The sequence below is a fragment of the Microcaecilia unicolor genome, chromosome 7 (assembly GCF_901765095.1).
Source record: "Microcaecilia unicolor chromosome 7, aMicUni1.1, whole genome shotgun sequence".
NCBI classification, from domain to species: domain Eukaryota; kingdom Metazoa; phylum Chordata; class Amphibia; order Gymnophiona; family Siphonopidae; genus Microcaecilia; species Microcaecilia unicolor.
In genome coordinates, this window is record NC_044037.1 from 21,570,038 (window position 1) to 21,591,104 (window position 21,067).

At 45.9% G+C, this 21,067-nt stretch overlaps 1 protein-coding gene across 4 annotated transcripts in view; it reads right to left on the bottom strand.

The window, feature by feature from the left end:
- The window catches only part of GAB3 (GRB2 associated binding protein 3), a 204,994-nt gene that overhangs the window by 34,026 nt on the left and 149,901 nt on the right, over nucleotides 1-21,067 (bottom strand). For all 4 annotated transcript variants that reach the window (XM_030209401.1, XM_030209399.1, XM_030209398.1 and 1 more), the window contains 3 exons: nucleotides 6,855-7,071; nucleotides 2,742-3,220; nucleotides 1,875-1,930 (listed from right to left, as the gene is read on the bottom strand). In XM_030209401.1, coding sequence (XP_030065261.1) covers nucleotides 1,875-1,930; nucleotides 2,742-3,220; nucleotides 6,855-7,071 — 752 coding nt within the window. The remainder of the gene's footprint in view (nucleotides 1-1,874; nucleotides 1,931-2,741; nucleotides 3,221-6,854; nucleotides 7,072-21,067) is intronic.

The following is a 21,067-nucleotide window of genomic DNA, read 5'->3' on the forward strand; positions in this document are numbered from 1 at the left end:
CTGGAGCTATCAGAACTACTGTATATACAATATTCAAAGCACGGCTGCATGTGAAAATGAAATGACATGCACATGAGGCACATGGCCTAGGAATGCCCTGCTTACTTGGAAATAAACTTCAGAAGCAGACACACCATTAAATATATACAAACGGTTTATAGGATACAGAGAGAATTTACAAATTAATGTCCCTGGAGTGGCATAAACTTCCCACAGGGTGTCATAAGAGATAATAATTTATAGGGGATATACCTTGGATTAAGTAGTATGGTTGCTGTAATAATCTCAAAAAAATATATAGTGGAATTTGAAAAGGTACAGAGAAAGGCATCGAAAATGATAAAGGGGATGGGACGACTTCTCTATAAGGAAAGGCTAAAGTGGCTAGAGCTCTTCAGCTTGGAAAAAAGACAGCTGAGGGGAGATATGATAGAAGTCTATAAAATAATGAGTGGTGTGGAACGGGTAGACGTGAATCGTTTGTTTACTCTTTCCAAAAATACTAGGACTAGGGGGCATGCGATGAAGCTACAAAGTAGTACATTTAAAACAAATCGGAGAAAATGTTTCTTCACTCAACGTGTAATTAAACTCTGGAATTTGTTGCCAGAGAATGTGGTACAGGCTGTTAGCTTAGCAGGGTTTAAAAAGGGTCTGGATGGCTTCCTAAAGGAAAAGTCCATAGACCATTATTGAACTTTTTTTGGAGGATCTTGCCAGATATTTGTGACCTGGATTGGCCACTGTTAGAAACAGGATGCTGGGCTTGATGGACCTTTGGTCTGTCCCGGTGTAGCAATACTTAAGTACTTATGTTCATCCATACACCCTGCACTCAATTAACTTTCAGGCCAAATTTCCAGGACGCATGGGACAAAGAGAGACAAGAAGTAAGAGTATGCAGGAGAGAGGTAGGTGGCCTGGATGTTAGATTGTGTAAATAAAGCTGAATACTCATCTACCCAGAACAGCAGGAGGCCAAAATCAGGACATTGCCCAGTGCAATATACGCTTTATGAAGCTCCCTAGAATATCTCATATCAATTTATTTATATTCTGATCTTCAATCACACCCAGAGCAGAGACAACAAGATAATGTGAAAATTCCACTCTGAGAAGGGAAATAAAAATTTTAAAGACCGCAAGGTGAGGGGAAGGGAGGGAGATGAACTGTGTGTGTGGGGGGGGGGGGGGGGGGGGGGGGGGGGGGAGAAGGGGAAGAGAGGCCCAGACCGTGTAGTAGCAATGCAGGTGGTGAGATCAGGGAAAGGGGGATCAGGGGCCCCCCTCCTTAGTTTCTGCCCTGGGTCCCACCATGTCTAAACCGGCCTGCAGCTGTGAAGAACTGAGGCCAGTACTGGGCGGACTTCTATCGTCTGTGTCCCATATATGGCAAGAGAGTTAGGATGGGCTTGAGAGGTCAGTAGTTGGAACATAAGGACTATGCTGGGCGGACTTCTACGGTCTGTGCCCCATATATGGTAAGACAAATCGGAATAGGCTAGAGTGGGCTTTGACAGCAACTCCAGTATTTGGAACCTAAGGACAGTGCTAGGTGGAGTTCTATGGTCTATGTCCCAGAAATGCCAACGAAACCAGGATCAAGTATTTTATACCACATTCATTGTTGATTTAACCATGAATTGATAGAGTGTGAATCCTGGGCAGACTGGATGGACCATTCAGGTCTTTATTTATTTAGTTGGATTTTTGCTCACACCTTTTTCAGTAGAAGCTCAAGGTGAGTTACATTCAGGTAGACTGGGAATTCCTCTGTCCCTGGAGGGCTCACAATCTACTTTTGTACCTGAGGCAATCTGCTGTCATCTACTATATTAAAAACATATAAATAAATACACAGATATAACCCTTACCAGATTTAAACTGAGTCTCTTGTCTCTACTTCGTAAGGACGTCCCCTCCCAATCAGCTGAAAGGAAATACAAACACACTATAACACAATTCAGCACATATCTTACACAACTTTACTTGCGAAACTTAATAAGCGAACTTTATGAAGCTGCTCTGTAGCATTGCCCCTCTGCTACAGCATGCTAGGAAATTAGAGAATAAGCCGAGCAGATTATATAATACCAACAGCTCTGGTTGCAGATCATCCTTATTTTGCTCCTGTTCAGTCATGCTTTCCTTTGCTAGGCAGACAGAGCAATCCAGTACAGCCTGTGTAGAAACAAACTGCAAAAGCAGGCTGCACCTGCCTTGCCCTCAAAGGTGCTAGCTTCATAGGAGCTGCTAGTGCTGGAGAACCCTAGTATCGGATCCGTCATCCGCATCACCTCTTCAGTCTCCCAGATGTGGCAGCTGAGAGGGCAGGTAAGAAGTGATGCTTGAGCTGGATCAGACAGTTATCTCATCTTAGGAATACTGAAGCAGAAGAGAGTCCAAGACCAGCCCAATAAAATTAAAAGTCACAGAGCAACTAACAGACAATAACTCTACAATGCAAACAAACGCTTTAAAGATGCAAGCTCTCAGGCAGTCTTACCCTTGTATGCAACACTGGATGGTGTTTAGGATAAAATCCCCAAGCTACGTCTATGTTTAAAGAGCACGAGCCGCAAGTGCTAAATATTTTTTCCTACTAACAAAATGGAAGAAATCCTACAGCAGATCCCATCATGCATTTTTCCCCCCTTGTAACGCTTGATGAGAAAACGAGGATGCAATCTGTGTGATATTCTGAAATGCTCAAAAAGGAAAGAAAGAAAGAAAGATTTTACCTTTCCAGTTCCGCACATTGTCCAGGCTGGACAGAGAGATTCTCCTGGGCACGGTTCCTGGCTGTAGCCTGTATATACTCTGCCCATTTTGCAGATAACCACTAGCCTGCATTTCTGGCCTCCCCTCCGAGAAATGGACCGGTTTGGGTGGCCTTGGAGGTGGAGTGGTAGGCATAAGAGCAGGTTCTGTCCCTCCGGAGAGAGGGGGGCTTTGGCTTTTATCAGTCAGAAATGGTGGTGTCAGAGGAGGTCCCAACAAAGGAGAGGATGACGAGAAGTCAGGAGAAGACCCATTCAACTGCAGGTCTCGGGCAAGACCAGATGGGTTTTCTAAGTGGCTCACTAGATCCTGCTGCACAAGTCCACTGGAGGTAGATGACAGAAAGTTAATTGACGGCTGAGGCTGCATGCTATCTACAAAGACGTCATCTGAAGAGTTCTGCTCCAAAGATTTGTCAGAATTCGACCAGCTGTCGCACCTGGACAGAAGAGAAGTACAATAAGCAGGAGTCTTGAGGACAATTTGATTGTCTTACATTCTACAAAAGTTTTCCAAAAGCCTTCAAAACATTAACTTGCCCGTTTCCTGGTTCTGCTGCCTCCACTGCTGATATCTTTTCTCTTTGGTCCTAATAAAACTTTGGGCACAATATTCCAAAAAAGCTGAGTGCCTAAATTTAAGCTCCTAAGTTAAGGCCTCTTTTTACAAAGCTGCCGCGCTAGTGATTCCTGCGCGGTAAATGAGAGGGAGCCCATAGGAACTGAATGGGTTTCCTCTCATTTACCGCGCAGAAATCACTAGTGTGGCTTTGTAAAAGAAGCCCTAAGGTCTCTAAGTTTGTCGCCTGTTTTTAGTCAAATGTAGAAACTTAGTGTTTTCTCTGAAAGGTCATCTAGATTTAGAGGCTTAAAAGTTATGCACTTAAATTTAGGCCTGCCATTCATTTGCCTAGATTTCTGAGCCTAATTTAGAGCCTAGTGCTGAAAATCAGAGCTAAGCTCTTAACTTTTTATCCCCGTCCTAAATCCATGCCTGTTGCCCACACTTTTTATGCTCTTAAATGTAGGAGTTTAGTGAAACATTGAACACAAATATAGACACTGAGCCCTAGAAATTTTTCAAAAAGACCAACTTGGTAGCACAGCCTAAACCTTTTGACTATCAGCCTCTATTTCTAACCTTTGTATACCATGAGCAGAACCATCTCCGCCCTCGCTCACTTTGGGGTTTGAACCTGTTCCTGCATGGAATACTTGGGACCAACCTCCTCCGTTGTCATATCCAACTGAGAAACTGTATCCGAAGAATGTAGTGTAGGATTTTTCCCCCAGTCTGCTCGAGGGGAGCTTTCAAACTTGAAAACTTCTCTTTTACAAGCTCGATCCTTTGCAGAGTGTAAATCGGTCAGAGCCTTTCGTGGAGCTCTTGAAATCGTTAGCGTGGGAGAACTCGGATTATTTTTGGTTTTGAGATGCACTTTTTACAATCCCACTGATATTAACACAGTTGGTGTCCAAACTGGTTCCTTGCTTTGAATGCTTATGCAGGTAATTTTTCACCCCACTTCTACCCCAGCCGTGCACATGCAGTTATAACAGTGCTTAGACACATATCTAGCATTTACGCACATATGTGCCCGTATTCTAAACACTTATGTGCATAACTGATGTGCAAATGTTAGCACCTAGTTCACAGAATTACCCCTAAGAGTTGCTTAATTAAGTCAGACCACTGGTTCATCCATCCCCCAGCATCCTCTGTATCAAAGGCTCATGCAAAGAACTCATTCAGAGCATCTGTGCTGTTGCCTTATCTACCACCACCTATGTCTTTTACACCCTGATCATCCAATGGCCCCCACTGACTCACTGGATCCACTAAACAGCGTGGACTCCGATTTCAACATGTAATTAAAACGCAATTCCAAAATAAAAACCAACTGATACTTCAGAGATCATACCTTTAATGGAACTAGAAAGACAGATGGACAGTGACTGAGAAAGGGATTTTATTAATTTATAAACGGTTATTACTGCTTTCCCAACCAAAACTTCATTCGAAGTGCTTAACATCATAAAAACACAATGTTACACTCATGTGTATCCTTAAACAGTCATTGATCTTATAAAAAAATCTCAATCGAACAAGTCTGGTTGTTTTCCTTAAAACATAGTAACATAGTAGATGACGGCAGAAAAAGACCTGCACGGTCCATCCAGTCTGCCCAACAAGATAACTCATACGTGCTAATTTTGTGCATACCCTACTTTGATTTGTACCTGTGTTCTTCAGGGCATAGACCGTATAAGTCTGCCCAGCACTATCCCCGCCTCCCAACCACCGGCTCTGGCACAGACCGTATAAGTCTGCCCAGCACTATCCCCGCCTCCCAACCACCAGCCCCGCCTCCCAACCACCAGCTCTGGCACAGACCGTGTAAGTCTGCCCAGCACTATCCCCGCCTCCCAACCACCAGCCCCGCCTCCCACCTCCGGCTCTGGCAAAGACCGTATAAGTCTGCCCAGCACTATCCCCGCCCCCCAACCACCGGCTCTGGCACAGACCGTATAAGTCTGCCCAGCACTATCCCCGCCTCCCAACCACCAGCCCCGCCTCCCAACCACCGGCTCTGGCACAGACCGTATAAGTCTGCCCAGCACTATCCCCGCCTCCCAACCACCAGCCCCGCCTCCCAACCACCGGCTCTGGCACAGACCGTGTAAGTCTGCCCAGCACTATCCCCGCCTCCCAACCACCAGCCCCGCCTCCCACCACCGGCTCTGGCACAGACCGTATAAGTCTGCCCAAAACAATGTCACTGGTTAATGTAATTCTTTTTTTTACAGGAAATCTCCTTGATCTCTGGCCCATTCAGTACCTGTCCATCTTGTCTTGCTCATGACAGTGAGGTCTGAAGCCAAGGCATCCTAAAAATTCATTTATGGTTAGCCTAGGGTTTTCAAGAACTTTAATCCCGTTCTCCCTTCGATCCAGCCTTGCCATTACAATGAAAATTCTACAGCTGAGAAGAGTGGACTGGAAGCCAACACAAATGTCCCCTTCTGCATCCCAGTAGGTGGAATGAGAATCCCTCCCAAACAAGGGCTGTGAGGCCTAACTTCATCATACTACTGGCCCCTAAGGCCTTAGAAAAAGGTGCAGCGCTGAAGAACTGAACCACACAAATCAGAGCACATCGGCTGGACCATCAGGCTGTCTCCTCCCCATCAATTGTGATTTTGAAGGGTTCACCCAGCATCCCTTTCCCATTTTCTGAACTGTGCATGCTCCAAAATGCACATAGGTAACTGCTGTCATCGGCGGTACACACAGCAGCTTTTACACAATCATGTGATTTTGTTTCCACTGTCTTTTAATAGATTATGACCTGAATAAAAAGCAGAACAGTTCACAAACATTTGCAGTACTTTGCTATCAATCAAACAATTACTGTACTTCGATGGCAATTTTACTTTTGTCATTCAGGGATGAAATAGCGGATGCACGGAGCGTGTTTATTTTATTTTTGTTACATTTGTACCCTGCGCTTTCCCACTCATGGCAGGCTCAATTCGGCTTACATGGGGCAATGGAGGGTTAAGTGACTTGCCCAGAGTCACAAGGAGCTGCCTGTGCCTGAAGTGGGAATCAAACTCAGTTCCTCAGGACCAAAGTCCACCACCCTAACCACTAGGCCACTCCTCCACTGTTGCTACTATTGAGATTCTACATGGAATGTTGCTATTCCACTAATGTAGAGTCGGCCCTTGCAGATCGCCAATGTGGCTGTGCAGGCTTCTGCGAGTCTGACGTCCTGCACGTATGTGCAGGACGTCAGACTCACAGAAACAGAAGCCTGCGCAGCCTTCTACATGGAATGTTGCTAGTGGAATAGCAACATTCCATGTAGAATCTCCAATAGTAGCAACATTCCATGTAGAATCTCCAGTAGCAGCAACATTCCTTGTAGAACCTCCAATAGTATCTATTTTATTTTTGTTACATTTGTACCCCGCGCTTTCCCACTCATGGCAGGCTCAATGCGGCTTACATGGGGCAATGGAGGGAATCGAACTCAGTTTACACAGCATGGCTGCTATTTGCAAACATACCTTATGTGATTAAACTTCCCGGTCTCACAGTTTGATAGAAACAGATAATCAGGAGGGAAGCTGGATTCCGATTCACTTCTATTCTCATCTGCCGACGGAGTCTCTCCTGCAGAGCTGTCGCCAGAAAAAGAGGGGTCTGCAGTTCTCAACATGTGGATGGATGCCGCGGGGGAAGGCTGGGGCGATGAAGTAGCCTGAGAAAGGCTTTCAACTGAATCTGTTCAGGAAAAAAAAAAAAAAAAAGACTTAATTCCACCGTGAACATACTTACATATCAAGGAAGAAGCTTACGCACGCAGCAAGGGGTCAGCGCTGGGCTTGCAACAGTCAGGTGTTTACATTTATGGAGGACACTGTTTCCCCAGCTCATAAACAGTGCCTGGGAAAGGAGGCCAAGAAACTAAGTCAAGAAGGGTTTTGGGAAAGCATATGTTTATATAAGGGCTTTATGGGCTGGAGATCTGCAGCTGTAAGCCGGTATATGCAAGCAAGCCACACTGCTCTATTTGATTTCCCACAGTGGGCAAGTGCACAGGAAAGAGGCAAGGTAGAGATCCCATGATTTATACACGTCTATTAGGCTTTCAGAACAGTCAAGAGGAAATCACTCAAGACAGAAAATCTTAAGAGCATCACAGACATCTCCCCCCCCCCAGCAGTTTTTGGCAGTTATGGAAATTCCCTTGGAAAAAAAAAAAAGCTATTTTGGAGGCTTTATTTTTCCTTTCAGCGAGCCAAGCTGCTTTATCTCAGCGGTTTAGGAGGTCAGACAGTTGATGCTGAACCCTCTACGTAGAGTGGGCGATGTAGCCTGGCACAGAGCACATTCACTAGGGTTATGTGAACATCTTCACCTCTGAGGGAAAACTGCATGCTCTTGACCCACCCAGCAGACAGTCCTGCTACAGGGCCAGCTTTTTATGGAGTGCACTGTGTACTTTCCGCTCCCTTTAGCCAGACAAAAAAAAAGACAGTATGTTCGCCTCCAAAATAGGCAGGACTTCAGGTCCCGGGTTGTGCCCCAGGATGGAATTTGCAAGCCGTCATTGCATCCATACTCCTTCCATCTTTTTGTACAGCTGCAAACCATTCTTTGGGATGTAAACTCTCTGGATAGGAGCAACTCACCTACTGAACCTTTTTTGAGGTGCCAATCATTACTTTTACACCTGAATAGACTTATCTTGGCTTCCCGTGTTCAGTCGTTATCAGAGTTGCTATAAAACACCACCCACAATGCGTAATCCTAAGGTTGTAACTGCACTGAAAGGTTCCATTGATTTATACACCATAAAACCTTTTGTATTGTGGGTGACACGGGATGGTGTCATGAATTTTCGTTGAAACAATTAGATCATCTCTCCGGACATACTATCAATAGCCCACTTCTGCTGGCCACTACAGCCCAGAGCTAAGTACCACGAGACCACTGAATGACAACATTTGTCTATCATTCTGGGGTTGGAAGTTTTAAGTGGCATTGCAGGTTGGAGGTGTGATATAAGTTTGTGCACACGGAGGGATTCTGAAGCTATTAAATGTTGATCTGCGTATAGCTTTTCAGGGGGTTTTCCCGTTGTTTTTTTTTTTTTCAGTTTTGAGGGTAAGGTGTCTCACTTTGTTAATTAATAAGATTAGTGTAGGAGATGGAGAGTTTTTATACCACTCGTTTTTCTCATTTATATATGAGTTTTTGCGTGTGTTTTTTTTTTTCTCTTTTTTTCCCCCCTCACTGGGACCAATGATAGTACTCTACTCCTGACTAAAATAGTGGATGCTGTAATACTTGTAGTATTTTCCCTATCAGGAGCTTTGAGGTTCCCTGTTGGTTAATTTTGAAAGCAAGGATTTCAGTGGTTTAATCCTAGAATTACAAAGAGAGACACCTGCAAAACTTTGCTTTCAAACTCTCTTTAATACGTAGAATCTACATTGAATTAGTTTGAATATCCCTGTACAAATTTAGATTGTCTTGTGGTTTATCAAACATATAAATGGCAAGAGGCGTACTCACTCACAAATGCGCAGTAGAGACCCTCTCTGTCCCGCCTCTGCGTCAATACGTGATGACGGGGGCGTGACAGAGAGGGAACCTGCGCACCTGCGAGTAAGGGAACCGCCGTTGCCACCGCTCCCTCCCCCACCAGGGTTGCCGCTACCGCTCCCCCCACCCCCGGGAGTCCCCTCCGCCACCCCTCCACCCGGCCCGAGTACCTGGCTTCACTATTCAAACCGCCGGAACGCAGCACACAGCTCATCTGAGCTGCCGTTGGCCTTCCTTACCTGCCTGTGTCCCGCCCTCACCGACGTTACGTCACACAAGGGCGGAACACACGCAGAGAAGAAGGAAGGCCGACGGCAGCTCAGATGAGCTGTGTGCTGCGTTCCGGCGGTTTGAATAGTAAAGCCAGGTACCTGGCCCGGGTGGAGGGGTGGCGGAGGGGACTCCGGGGGGGGGGGGGGCCTTTCAACCCCTTCCTTCCTTTACTAGCCTGTTTTTACGGGCTCAACGGCTAGTATAATTTAAATGCCCTGTGATGCAGCTGCCACTTTTATTAAGTAACCTATGGGTCTTTATACTTGAAAATGACATGCTTATTACTGAATTAACAATAAAATTAAGCCTAGCTCGTGAGTAGTTCTTCCTACTTCTTTTCTCTTCCTCTGCTTCCTCTCCGTCAAGCCAATTTATACTTCAAAACTTGAAGTTAACTGAACTCTTTGTACACAAACACACCAAGGGTTTGAATCTGCGCAAGTCTGAAACCCGGGGGAGGTAATGCCAGTCAACTGGGGGCTTTCAGAAGTCTTCACAATTGCTACTGCACACAGGTTTATGTGGGAGTGGCCTAGTGGGTGGAGCCTCAGGGAAGGGAGTAGAAGAGGACCAATTAAATTCCAACAAACTACAGAGGTGAATAAACATATATAAAATAGTTTTTATTAACAGAGCAAAAAGCAATGATGATAAAAATTTGTTGATGACGAAAATGTTCTAAAACCATTAAAAAAAAAAACCTCACAAAAAAAAGAACAGATTACCAATTACATGCAGAAATTTTTTTGAAATACATATGAAAACGATGCCAGATTCAAAACAGATCTGTGTTTCAGTGATAAATGCCTGCCTTAGGAGTCACAAGATCTAACCAAGACATGTATTAATATGTGTTGATCAAAAAGGCAGAAATAAATAGAATCTCACACCTTCTTGCACTCTTTCCCTCCCATACCTTATCCTGCACCTACTTGTGGGGTAAAACCTATAAATATATTGTTAGGCACAGAGCTATGTCATGCAAGGTTCCACGTTAGGAGTCACGGACCAAGAAAGGGATCTAGGTGTCGTCGTTGACGATACGTTGAAACCTTCTGCTCAGTGTGCTGCTGCTGTGGCTAAGAAAGCAAATAGAATGTTAGGTATTATTAGGAAAGGAATGGAAAACAAACATGAGGATGTTATAATGTCTTTGTATCGCTCCATGGTGTGACCACACCTCGAATATTGTGTTCAATTCTGGTCGCCGTATCTCAAAAAAGATATAGTGGAATTAGAAAAGGTGCAGAGAAGGGCGACGAAAAGATAAAGGGGATGGGACGACTTCCCTATGAGGAAAGGTTAAAGCGGCTAGGGCTCTTCAGCTTGGAGAAAAGGCGGCTGAGGGGAGATATGATAGAGGTCTATAAAATAATGAGTGGAGTTGAACGGGTAGATGTGAAGCGTCTGTTTATGGTTTCCAAAAATACTGGGACTAGGGGACATGCGATGAAGCTACAATGTAGTAAATTTAAAACTAATCGGAGAAAATTTTTCTTCACTCAACGTGTAATTCTCAACATTGCCAGAGAATAAAGGTGGTTAGCCTAGCGGAGTTTAAAAAAGGTTTGGACGGCTTACTAAAGGAAAAGTGCATAGACCGTTATTAAATGGACTTGGGGAAAATCCACTATTTCTGGGATAAGCAGTATAAAATGTTTTGTACATTTTTGGGATCTCGCCGGGTATTCAACAGTGACCTGGATTGGCCACTGTTGGAAACAGGATGCTGGGCTCGATGGACCTTTGGTCTTTCCCAGTGTGGCAATACTTATGTACTTATGTAGAACAATTTTCAGCTCTAAGCATTTACCCATGTACCTGCTTGGGGCACCTTTTACTAAGCTGCGTAAGTGTCTATGTGCGCTCAAATGGAGTTACCGCACGGCTACCATGTGCATCTTGCGGTAATTTCATTTTTTGTGCGCGTCCAATACATGCGTCTGAAAAATAGTTTTTATTTTTGGACGCGCATATCGGACACACGCCAAATGGCATTTGATGCGCGTACGTCATTACCACCCAGTTACTGCGTGAGTTTTTACCGCTAGATCAATGGCTGACAGTAAGGTCTCAGACCCAAAATGGATACGCGGCAATTTTAATTTTGAAAGGCCTTTTTTTTTTACAGGCTGGCAGAAAAATGGATTGGCACGCGCCCAAAACCTGTGCCTACACTACCGCAGGCCATTTTTCAGCACCCTTAGTTTGAAGAGTAAAATACTTTCAAAATTGTCTCATATTGCCTCCATTCGGTATCATTTTAGAGACACAAAACACTAGAGCACCTTAGTGCATAGCTCATGTACATTTTAAATGTACATGAGCTATGCAGCTGTAAATGTTCATGGTTACATTTTAACGTGGAAAATAAACGAGTGGGAAAGCGCGGGGTACAAATGTAACAAAAAAATATATATATAACATCAAAAGGATTTTATTAATGCTACCGTATATCAGAAAGTTGCCCGACACAGGCCGTATTTTGCCCAAAGGGGTTGCGTCAGGGGCTGAAATAGACAAACACATGAAATTACAAATATAAAATATAAAAACATAATGTATTGTGTGTGCATATAAAATATGTATAAAACCTAGACCTAGATCATCCACATTATATAAAAACTAGGAAAAAAGGCCCGTTTCTGACACAAATGAAACGGGCGCTAGCAAGGTTTTCCTCAGAGTGTGTGTGTTTTACAGAGTGTGTGTGAGAGTGAGTGTGTGACAGAGAGAGAGAGTGAATGTGTGAGTGTGTGTGACAGAGAGAGCGAGTGAATGTGTGAGTGTGTGTGACAAGAGAGAGTGAGACTGTGTGCGAGAGTGTGTGTGTGAGAATGAGAGTGTGCCAGAGGCCCCCTCCCTCCCTCCCAGTTTCAGGGTCCGCCTGCCCCCCCTCCAAGTTCCAGGGTCCGCCCTCCCTCCCTCCCACCCACCCAGTTCCAGGGTCGTTTCCCCCCTCTCCCCAGTTTCAGTGTCACCCCCCACTCCCTCCCTCCCAGTTTCTGGGTCCACCCTGCCCCCCCTCCAAGTTCCAAGGTCCGCCCTCCCTCCCACCCACCCAGTTCCAGGGTTGTTGCCCCCCCCTCTCCCTCCCTCCCAGTTCCAGGCTAGTTGCCTGCTCTCTCTCCCCCCCCCCCTCCAGCCACCCACCTGCAACGTTGTGAAGCTGACTCCATGGCTTCATTGAAGTGAAGGGTTTGTAAGGTTCATCAGATTCGTCAGTCTGTGTACCATCTCTCGTCCCCGCCCTCAACGTCAAAACGTGATGACTTCGAGGACATCAAAATGTGATGACGTCAAGGGCGGCGGACCTATCAGAGGTGCGAGGGCGGGGCAGAGAGAGATGGTTACAGAGCGACGAACCTTACGAACCCTTCACTTCAGTGAAGCCATGGAGTCAGCTTCAGAACTTTGAAGGTGCCTTATTATAGTAGATGTAAATATAGAAAGGATGTAAAATAATGATGATGATGTTAGACTAGATGCATATGTACAATTATGACATGACTGAATGTTTACAAAATGTTTGACTTTATTGGTTTTGTTTGACGTGGTACATCATCAATAAAAAAACGTTGAAATATATAGTAGATGTAAATATATAAACAAAATATTAATAAATACAATAATACAAAAAACATACATTATCCAGATAATCAATCACCACTTCGCTATATGAATATTCATGTACATGTCTGTATAAGTGCCTTTAATTTGCTGCAACCATATACATAAATATACTTCTTCTAGTAACTTTGCAAGTGGGTATAGCGACGTGGTGATTGATTATCTGGATAATGTATGTTTTTTGTATTTATTATTGTATTTATTCATATTTTGTTTATATATTATTTACATTTTTATATAATGTGAATGATCTAGGTCTACATTTTATATATAGTTTATATGCACACACGATACATTATGTTTTTGTATTTTATATTTGTAATTTCATGTGTTTGTCTATTTTAGCCCCTGACGCAGCCCCTTTGGGCGAAACACGGCCTGTGTCGGGCAACTTTCTGATATACGGTATCATTAATAAAATCCTTTTGATGTTATATTGATCTGCTGGTTTATTTTCCACGTTGGAATTTGCAGATCGCTTGCCTTGTTGTTTTTTGGGACCCTCATGGTTGCATTGTAACCATGATTGTTAAGGGTTTTGGGAGGCCATTTTACAAAGGTACATAGGTCCTATGTTATCTTTATAAAATAGCCCTGAAATAGATCACTATTAGGAATTCCTGACCTGTTATGAATCCCCATCTTTACGCTTTAGCTTTGACACTGAGCTGCTGATTGGAGTGCTGGCATCAACCGTGCTTAGTAAAAACTCTTTTTAGGTTTGTTTGTTTTTTCCATCCTGCTGGTAAACAAATTGATTAGCGCTGCTGTTAGCCTGGACATCTGTGGCCTTATTTCTGCTACTCACAATTACCCTGGATTCTATAAATGCTGACTACAGTTGTGTGTGCAAATCAGCGCATGTAACTGATTTGCATGCGCAGCTTAATTGCTTAAGCTAAAAACTTAAGCCAATAATTGGCTGATAACCAATTATTGGAGATAATTGGCCTTAATTAGGATTTAAGCACAGATTGTATTCTATAACAATCCATGCATAAATCCTAACACATGTACATTTTTGGGGGCATTCCAAAATTTTCTGCATGCAAATACAGAATTCAGCCGAATCGCATCTAATTTAGGCGCCCCTTTCGACCCCCTTCCCACTGCCAACCCTCCCCTGCCTACCTTTGCTGGCGGGGGACCCCAATCCCCGCCAGCCGAGGTCCTCTTCTTCCGGCGCAAGGCTTCGTTCTGTTTCTGAGTCTGAGGTCCTGCACGTTGTGCAGGACGTCAGACTCAGAAACAGAACGAAGCCTTGCACCGGAAGAGGACCTCAGCTGGCGGGGGTTCGGGTCCCCCGCCAGCAAAGGTAGCCCATGGCGACGGCGGGGGAGGGTTGGCGGTGGGAGGGGGGTCAAGAGGGTCGTCGGCAGGGGGGTCCAGGGCCAAATCTACGGGGGCCCAGGCCCCCGTGGCCCCATGTAGCTACGCCACTGGGGTGGAGCTGGCTCTTATGAGGTTAAACGTCAATATTCAGCACTTAAGCAGTCCTAACTGTTTAAGTGTTAGCTGGCTGCGTATGCCTGGACATTTAATGTTGGTGCCCGAATCTGGCCCAGCGTTGACTATTCAGGGATAATAAACAGAAATAAATCAAAACATAGAAAAGAAAATAAGACGATACATTTTTTTATTGGACTAACTTAATACATTTTTCGATTAGCTTTCAAAGATATCCCTTCTTCAGATCAGAAATGAGCAAATGTCAATAAATATCAGAATATAAGTGAAACACGAAAGCATTCCAATGACAGTCTCACAGGATGAGGGTGGGGTGGGTTAGGTGAGAAACAGGGAGAGCTGGGTGGGTGAGAGACAGAGAGAGATGGATGGCTGGTAAGAGGGTAGTCCAAGGCAATCTGCCACTCGAGGCAGGGATGAGATGCTGCCTCTTCCCTCTTCAACCCTCTTCCTCACGTTTACCTTATTTTTTTCCTTTTCCAAAAGGCAGCAGCGGCTGGCACCGGCCTCTTCGCTCTACTGTGTCCCACCTCTGAGGAAACAGGAAGTTACGTCAAGAGATGGGCTGCAGTAGAGAGAAGAGGCCGATCCGGCGGCAGGGCAGCCTATGGTAATCGCTGCTGCCATCTTTTGGAAAAGAAACAAAATAAGGTAAACGTGGGGGAAGAGGGTTGAGAAGAGAAGGGGAGAGTCCCACTCCTGGGCAGTGCCGCCTGAGGCCCCCACCTCAGTTGGCCTAATGGTAGGGCCGCCACTAAAAAGCAGTATAATTTAACATGATAGAAAACCCAGATCTTTGTTAAGTCCTGTCTGGTGGGTGTCAAAATATTTCATCATTTTGTCTTCAAAGGTCTGATGTTCCTGAATTGTCTTAACATTTCCTTTTAGTATTCTCACCAGGGATAAAGCCTGTAGTGGCCAAAAAAAAAAAGCACTGACCACCCACCGCTGGCTGAATATTTATCATATACTTTCTTCCATCCCAGACTGAAGGTCACTTTAAAAACATTTAAGAACAAGCTGCTGGAAAAAAGGATGGTGGCTTTACAGTTAAAAATATTCTGTTGAACTATGTATCCCAGTTCAGTGGACCTATGTTGGAGATGCCTGAAGGTCACAGGGACATTCTTTCATAGAAGGTGGGCATGTGATCTTCTGCAAGTCTTCTGGAAAGAGGTGGCCAGTCGTCTGTCTACTGCAATAGACTCTCAGTTCCTCTGCGACCTAAAATGGTCTCTTCTTGGATGGGGACATCGCAGAGGGAAGAAATGCCAACGTTGGATAAAGCGGATTAGTCTTGCAGCTGCAAAACTAGTTATAGCGTCCCACTGGAAACAGAATATTGGACTCACGGTTGACATTTGGTTGCTGAGAGTACAATTGGTGAGAGACCTAGAGCAATTAACTGAGGTTTGATGCCACAGAGGAAGAATGGGTGTACCTGGAACTTCTACAGGATAATAAATAAATAATAACAAGAGTGGGAAAGGGGGGCATTTAAAAGTTTCCTTTTTGGTTAACGTAGGATATAACCCAGTTGGTCTTATGTAAGAATTGTTGGTTAATGGAGGGGGGAGGGCGGGGGGTTGTGGGGTGGCTGGGGGGGGGGGGGGGTTGTAGGGTCAAATCTAGATGTGATATTAAGTATTGTCTATATTTTGTTGTGGAATATAGTAACATAGTAGATGACAGCAGAAAAAGACCTGCACGGTCCATCCAGTCTGCCCAACAAGATAAACTCATATGTGCTACTTTTTGTGTATACCTTACCTTGATTTGTACCTGTCCTTTTCAGGGCACAGGCCATGTAAGTCTGCCCAGCACTATCCCCGCCTCCCAACCACCAGTCCCGCCTCCCACCACCGGCTCTGGCACAGACCGTATAAGTCTGCCCAGCACTGTCCCCGCCTCCCGCCACCGGCTGTGCCACCCAATCTCAGCTAAGCTCCTTAGGATTCCTTTACGTTTATCCCACGCGTGCTTCAACTCTGTTACCGTTTTCATTTCCACCACCTCCCGCATCTTCAATAAAAACTCAATGATAAAAAAAAAAAATATTTTGTTGACTTGAATTCAATCTAGAAATTAACTTTACTATTGTGAAAACAGCAAATAATTTTTAACATTAGCATCTCTACAGCACAGGAATGAACCTAAATTATTAAGGCTCACAACACTCAAAGAAAAGCTATTGTTCAGTCCAATCAGCACTAAAGACCCGTCTCATTTGTGATCCAAAGGGGTACTATATCTGTTTCCAACCCCCCCCCCCCCCCCCCCCAAGCTTCACAGGATTACAATGTGGAAGGTAATGGGCATGTTGGATGGGCCTTCTGGTCTTTTCATGCCACCAGATTCTGCCTCTGCTGTACCATCCCAGGACAGCCACCAGAGGGCGCATGTCTTGCCTCCTGTCTGCCAAAGATTTCTCTGAAAATCTTTCAGCAGGAACAATCAAGCAGCTTTAGTGAAAGCCGGGGCATACTGGAATGAGCTGGGCTGTCTTCATTTACATTTCTTCAAGAAACCGGTTGCAAAATTGCCTGTATTCAGTCACCTTGTACAGAATGTTTATTTTTGTATGTCTTTTTTTTTTTTTTTTAAGTATGCTAGGACTGTAGATAAGCAGATTATAAATAGATAAGTCAAACATATAAACGGTGAGTGACCGACTCACTCGCAAATGCGCAGCAGAGACTTCCCTCTGATGACGTGATGACGGGGGCGGGACAGAGAGAGAAACTGCGCAAAGCCGCCGAGGTCGCTACCGCCCCCGCCCGAGGTTGCCGCTACTGCTCCCCCCACCCAGTGTCACCGCCGCCAGCCCTCCACCCGGCCCAGGCCATCTCTCCGCTACTGATTACTTACATCCATTCGCCAGAACGCAGCATGCACATCAGCTGAGCTGCCGTCCGCCTTCCTTCCCTGCCTGTGCCCCGCCCTCGCTGACGTTACGTCACATGAGGGCGGGACACAGGCAGAGAAGGAAGGCCGACGGCAGCTCAGCTGATCTGCCCTGCTGCGTTCCGGCGAATGGATGCAAGTTCAGTAGCGGAGAGAGGGCCTGGGCCGGGTGGAGGGCTGGCAGCGGCGACCACGTGGGGGGGGGGGGCCAGCGTCGACCTCTGAAAACCCCAATACCAGCCCGTTTTAACGGGTTCAACGGCTAGTACACATATAAAATAAAGAATGGTTTCACTGGCTTTAACAATCCTGGGGAGAAGCTAAATGAGAACTGTTCAAGCAACTGAGCCCCATTATGGGGGTAATTTTCTGAAATCCTTTTTTAAGTGTAGGTGGTCAAGTGCACTTAACAGGCTTAGGAGCCTTTTTACTAAGCTGGGGTAAAAAGGGCCCTGCGCTAGCAGTGGGGGGCTGTTTTTACAGTGTGCTGATGCCCTTTTTACCGCAGCAGGTAAAAAGGCCAAAAAAACACACATAGCCATGTGATGTCATTTATCGTGTGGCCATGTGGCGGAGCACTTACCACAACCCACTGAGGTGGCGGTCACTGGGTAGCATGCGGTGCAGCCCAATTATCGCCGGGGCAACTGCTGCTCTAAAAAAAATAGGGACCTATTTTCCCTAGCAGGGGAATTAGTGCGCGCTGGAGCTGGAACTTCCGCCGGCACTTGCGTTGGGCTGTTGGCAACTCCACATTGGTGTGCGGTTAAGTCCACCTTGAGCTTGCCACTGCTTGGTAAAGGGGCCCCTTAGTATAAAATATCAATTGGCATAAATTTATGCACCTCATCAAGGCGGCGTGGCTGGGGGTGTAGTCTTGGGGGTGTGTGGGTGGAGTCTGCACATAGAAGGGTTGATTCTAAATAATCACTGCGAGTACTTCCAGACTTTACGCACAAAGATTTACATCTGCTCTCAAGCAGTGTAAGTATCTACACTTGTATGGAAGGCACGATTTCTGCCATGTACAGTACCGCCTGGATTCTCTATATGGCGCATGCAACTGAATTCATCAACAAGCCCTTAACTAGCAATAATTGGGAGCCAATGCTTGTTGTATTTAATTGGTATCAATTAAAATGTGTGTGTGCAACTGGCTGCGTAGTATTCCAGAGAATGTAGTAAAAGCAGTTAGCTTAGCGGGGTTTAAAAAAAGGTTTGGATGGCTTCCTAAAGGAAAGGTCCATAGACCATTATTAAAATAGACTTGGGGAAAATTCACGCTCATTTCTAGGATAAGCTGCATAAAATGAATTGTACTGTTTTGGGATTTTTCCAGGTACTTGTGACCTGGATTGGCCACTGTTGGAAACAGGATGCTGGGCTTGATGGGCCTTCGGTCTATCCCAGTATGACAATACTTATGTACTTACTTATTTATTTATATTTATTTATTTGTTACATTTGTATCCCACATTTCCCCACCTATTTGTAGGCTCAATGTGGCTTACATAGTACCGGAGAGGCGTTTGCAGGCTCCGGTGTGAACAAATACAAGGTGTTGTCGTGGTAAGATAAAGTTCATGTGGTACAGCCACATTAGGGAATCGTAGAATGGAAGAGTTGTGTTATGTCCACTGCGTGCTTTAGTTTGGTCATGTTGCTTATAAAGCTGTGCATCTACCTCCCCCCCCCCCCGAAGTTCAGCTGGCAGCAGTCAGCATTTTTTTAAACACTGACCATCGCTGGCTGAAGTAGCCCCCAATATTCCATGCCTGACACATGTAGTATTAGTAATTGTACCCTCAACTAACAAGCACTGAGGTATAAATCCTTGCTTCCATTATCTGAAGTAATGGGAGACAAGATGGTTTATCCAAGGTCATAAGAAAGTATCAGTGGGAAAGAAGGGGGGATTTGAACCCTGACCATCAGTCTATTCCTCTAAACACTTGGCCACTCCTCCACCTGCCCTGTACTGTACTGGGGCTCCATTAAACCCTTTTCTAAATTCTCATCCCATTAGAGCCTGAATGAATTTCAGTTTTGGTGCTGAAACTGGCCTGAAATCCAAATTTGAGCTTATTTTGGTTTTGGCTGAAACTGTGCTGTGCAGCCCATAGCTCTCACTCCTTCCCTCCCAGAACCACATGTAGACCCGGAGCCCCCCTCCTGGAACCACAGGTAGGCCTGAGCTCTCGCCCACCCTTCCCCTTCCCCAGGCCTACCGTAGTGTAGGTGGTCTAGAGGGAGCAGGAGAAATTCTCAGTCTCTCCTGCCCCTGCCAGATCTGCTGACAAAATGGCTGCCAGGAGTTTCTGTGGCAATCTTGCAAAACTGCCACAGAAGGTCCCGGCAGCCATTTTGAGACTGAAGCCGGCATGGGCAGGAGCGACTGGCAATCGCTCCTGCCCGCACTACACCACCAGCGCTACAGTAGGCCTGGGAAGAGAATAAGGGGGGTTTGGGCCTATGTGTGGTTCCAGGAGGGGGCCTGGGTCTAAGTGCCAGTGAAGCTGGCTGGTGTGGGCTCTTTCTGTTCGGGGTGGGGAAAGGAGGGAGGGAGGGGGCGGTTTCCATTCAGTAACTGGGCCAGTTTCAGTTGAACTCTACTTCCTATGAAACCATCTTTAAGGGCAGTTTGAAAGGTCATGTCCTAGCAAGAATGGCCCAACATATCCTGCTCACTGGATTTACTCTATGGACCAGATGGAAGATTTAAATTCTCTCAGGTTAGGCTGGCCTCCGGTGCTTTTATATTACGGTAAGAAAGTTATCCACCCTAGAGAGATATTCAAACTGCCTTTCTGTGATGTGTGAAAGGCACACCACTCAGTTCACACCCTGTGGTAAGTGATTAAAGCACTGCCATAGTGAGTGAGGGAAGGCACAGTCATCTGACATGCCTCTCTGCATTGGCAAATAACTGGGGGGGGGGGGGGGGGGTGGGGAACAACTTGTTTGTGGAAAAGACCTCAGCTATGAGTACAAACTTGTATCACCTGTTTCACATGCGTTAGTAGCTCATGGTTTCTAGTGACGCATATAGACCATGTTCATTGTTTTGTTTTCTTTAGCCTGAAGATGCTTCTTTGGGTTTCCAGCTCAGCTGGAACCAGCCCCTACTAGACCCATGACACCTTAAGTCTTTATTTACTGTTCACAGAATTTTCCTCTCATTTTTAACCCTTTCTCCATTCCAGTGACAACACCAGACTGTGTGCAGGCTCAGCCCGGCTCTCGTACTGGCTGACATGACCTTTCTAATGAAGGTTGCTAACAGAGTTTTGGAAGTAGGGGTTACTGGTACGAAGGCAGGAGGGAGCAACGGGCAGCTAGACTGCTTCTACATTGTAATTCCTTTCTGTAACTCTGTCATTTATATATAACTTTATAAACTGCTTTGATGGTGGTTCCCCTTTAGCAGTGTTATCAAGCAATCAAGCAGGGGCGGAATGACCATTCGAGCAACCAGGCAGTGCCCGAGGGCGCAGAGGCTCTTGGGGGCCCACAGGCTCCGCCCAGATGTCCACCACACACTATAGCCCTCCCCGGTCCTACATTTAAAGGCGTGCCGCTGGTGATCAAGTCAGGGACGTAGCCAGACTTCGGCGGGAGGGGGGGGGTCCAGAGCCCAAGATGAGGGGGCACATTTTAGCCCCCCCTGCCACCGCTGACCCCCCCCCCCCCACTGACTTTGCCCCCCCTGCCGCCGACCCTCTCGACCCCCCCTCCCGCCGCCAACCCGCTGTCGCCTACATTTGCTGGCGGGGGACCCCAACCCCCGCCAGCCGAGGTCCTTCTCGCAAAAGGCTTCCTTCTGTTTGTCAGAAACAGAAGGAAGCCTTTTGCGAGAAGAAGAGGACCTCGGCTGGCGGGGGTTGGGGTCCCCCGC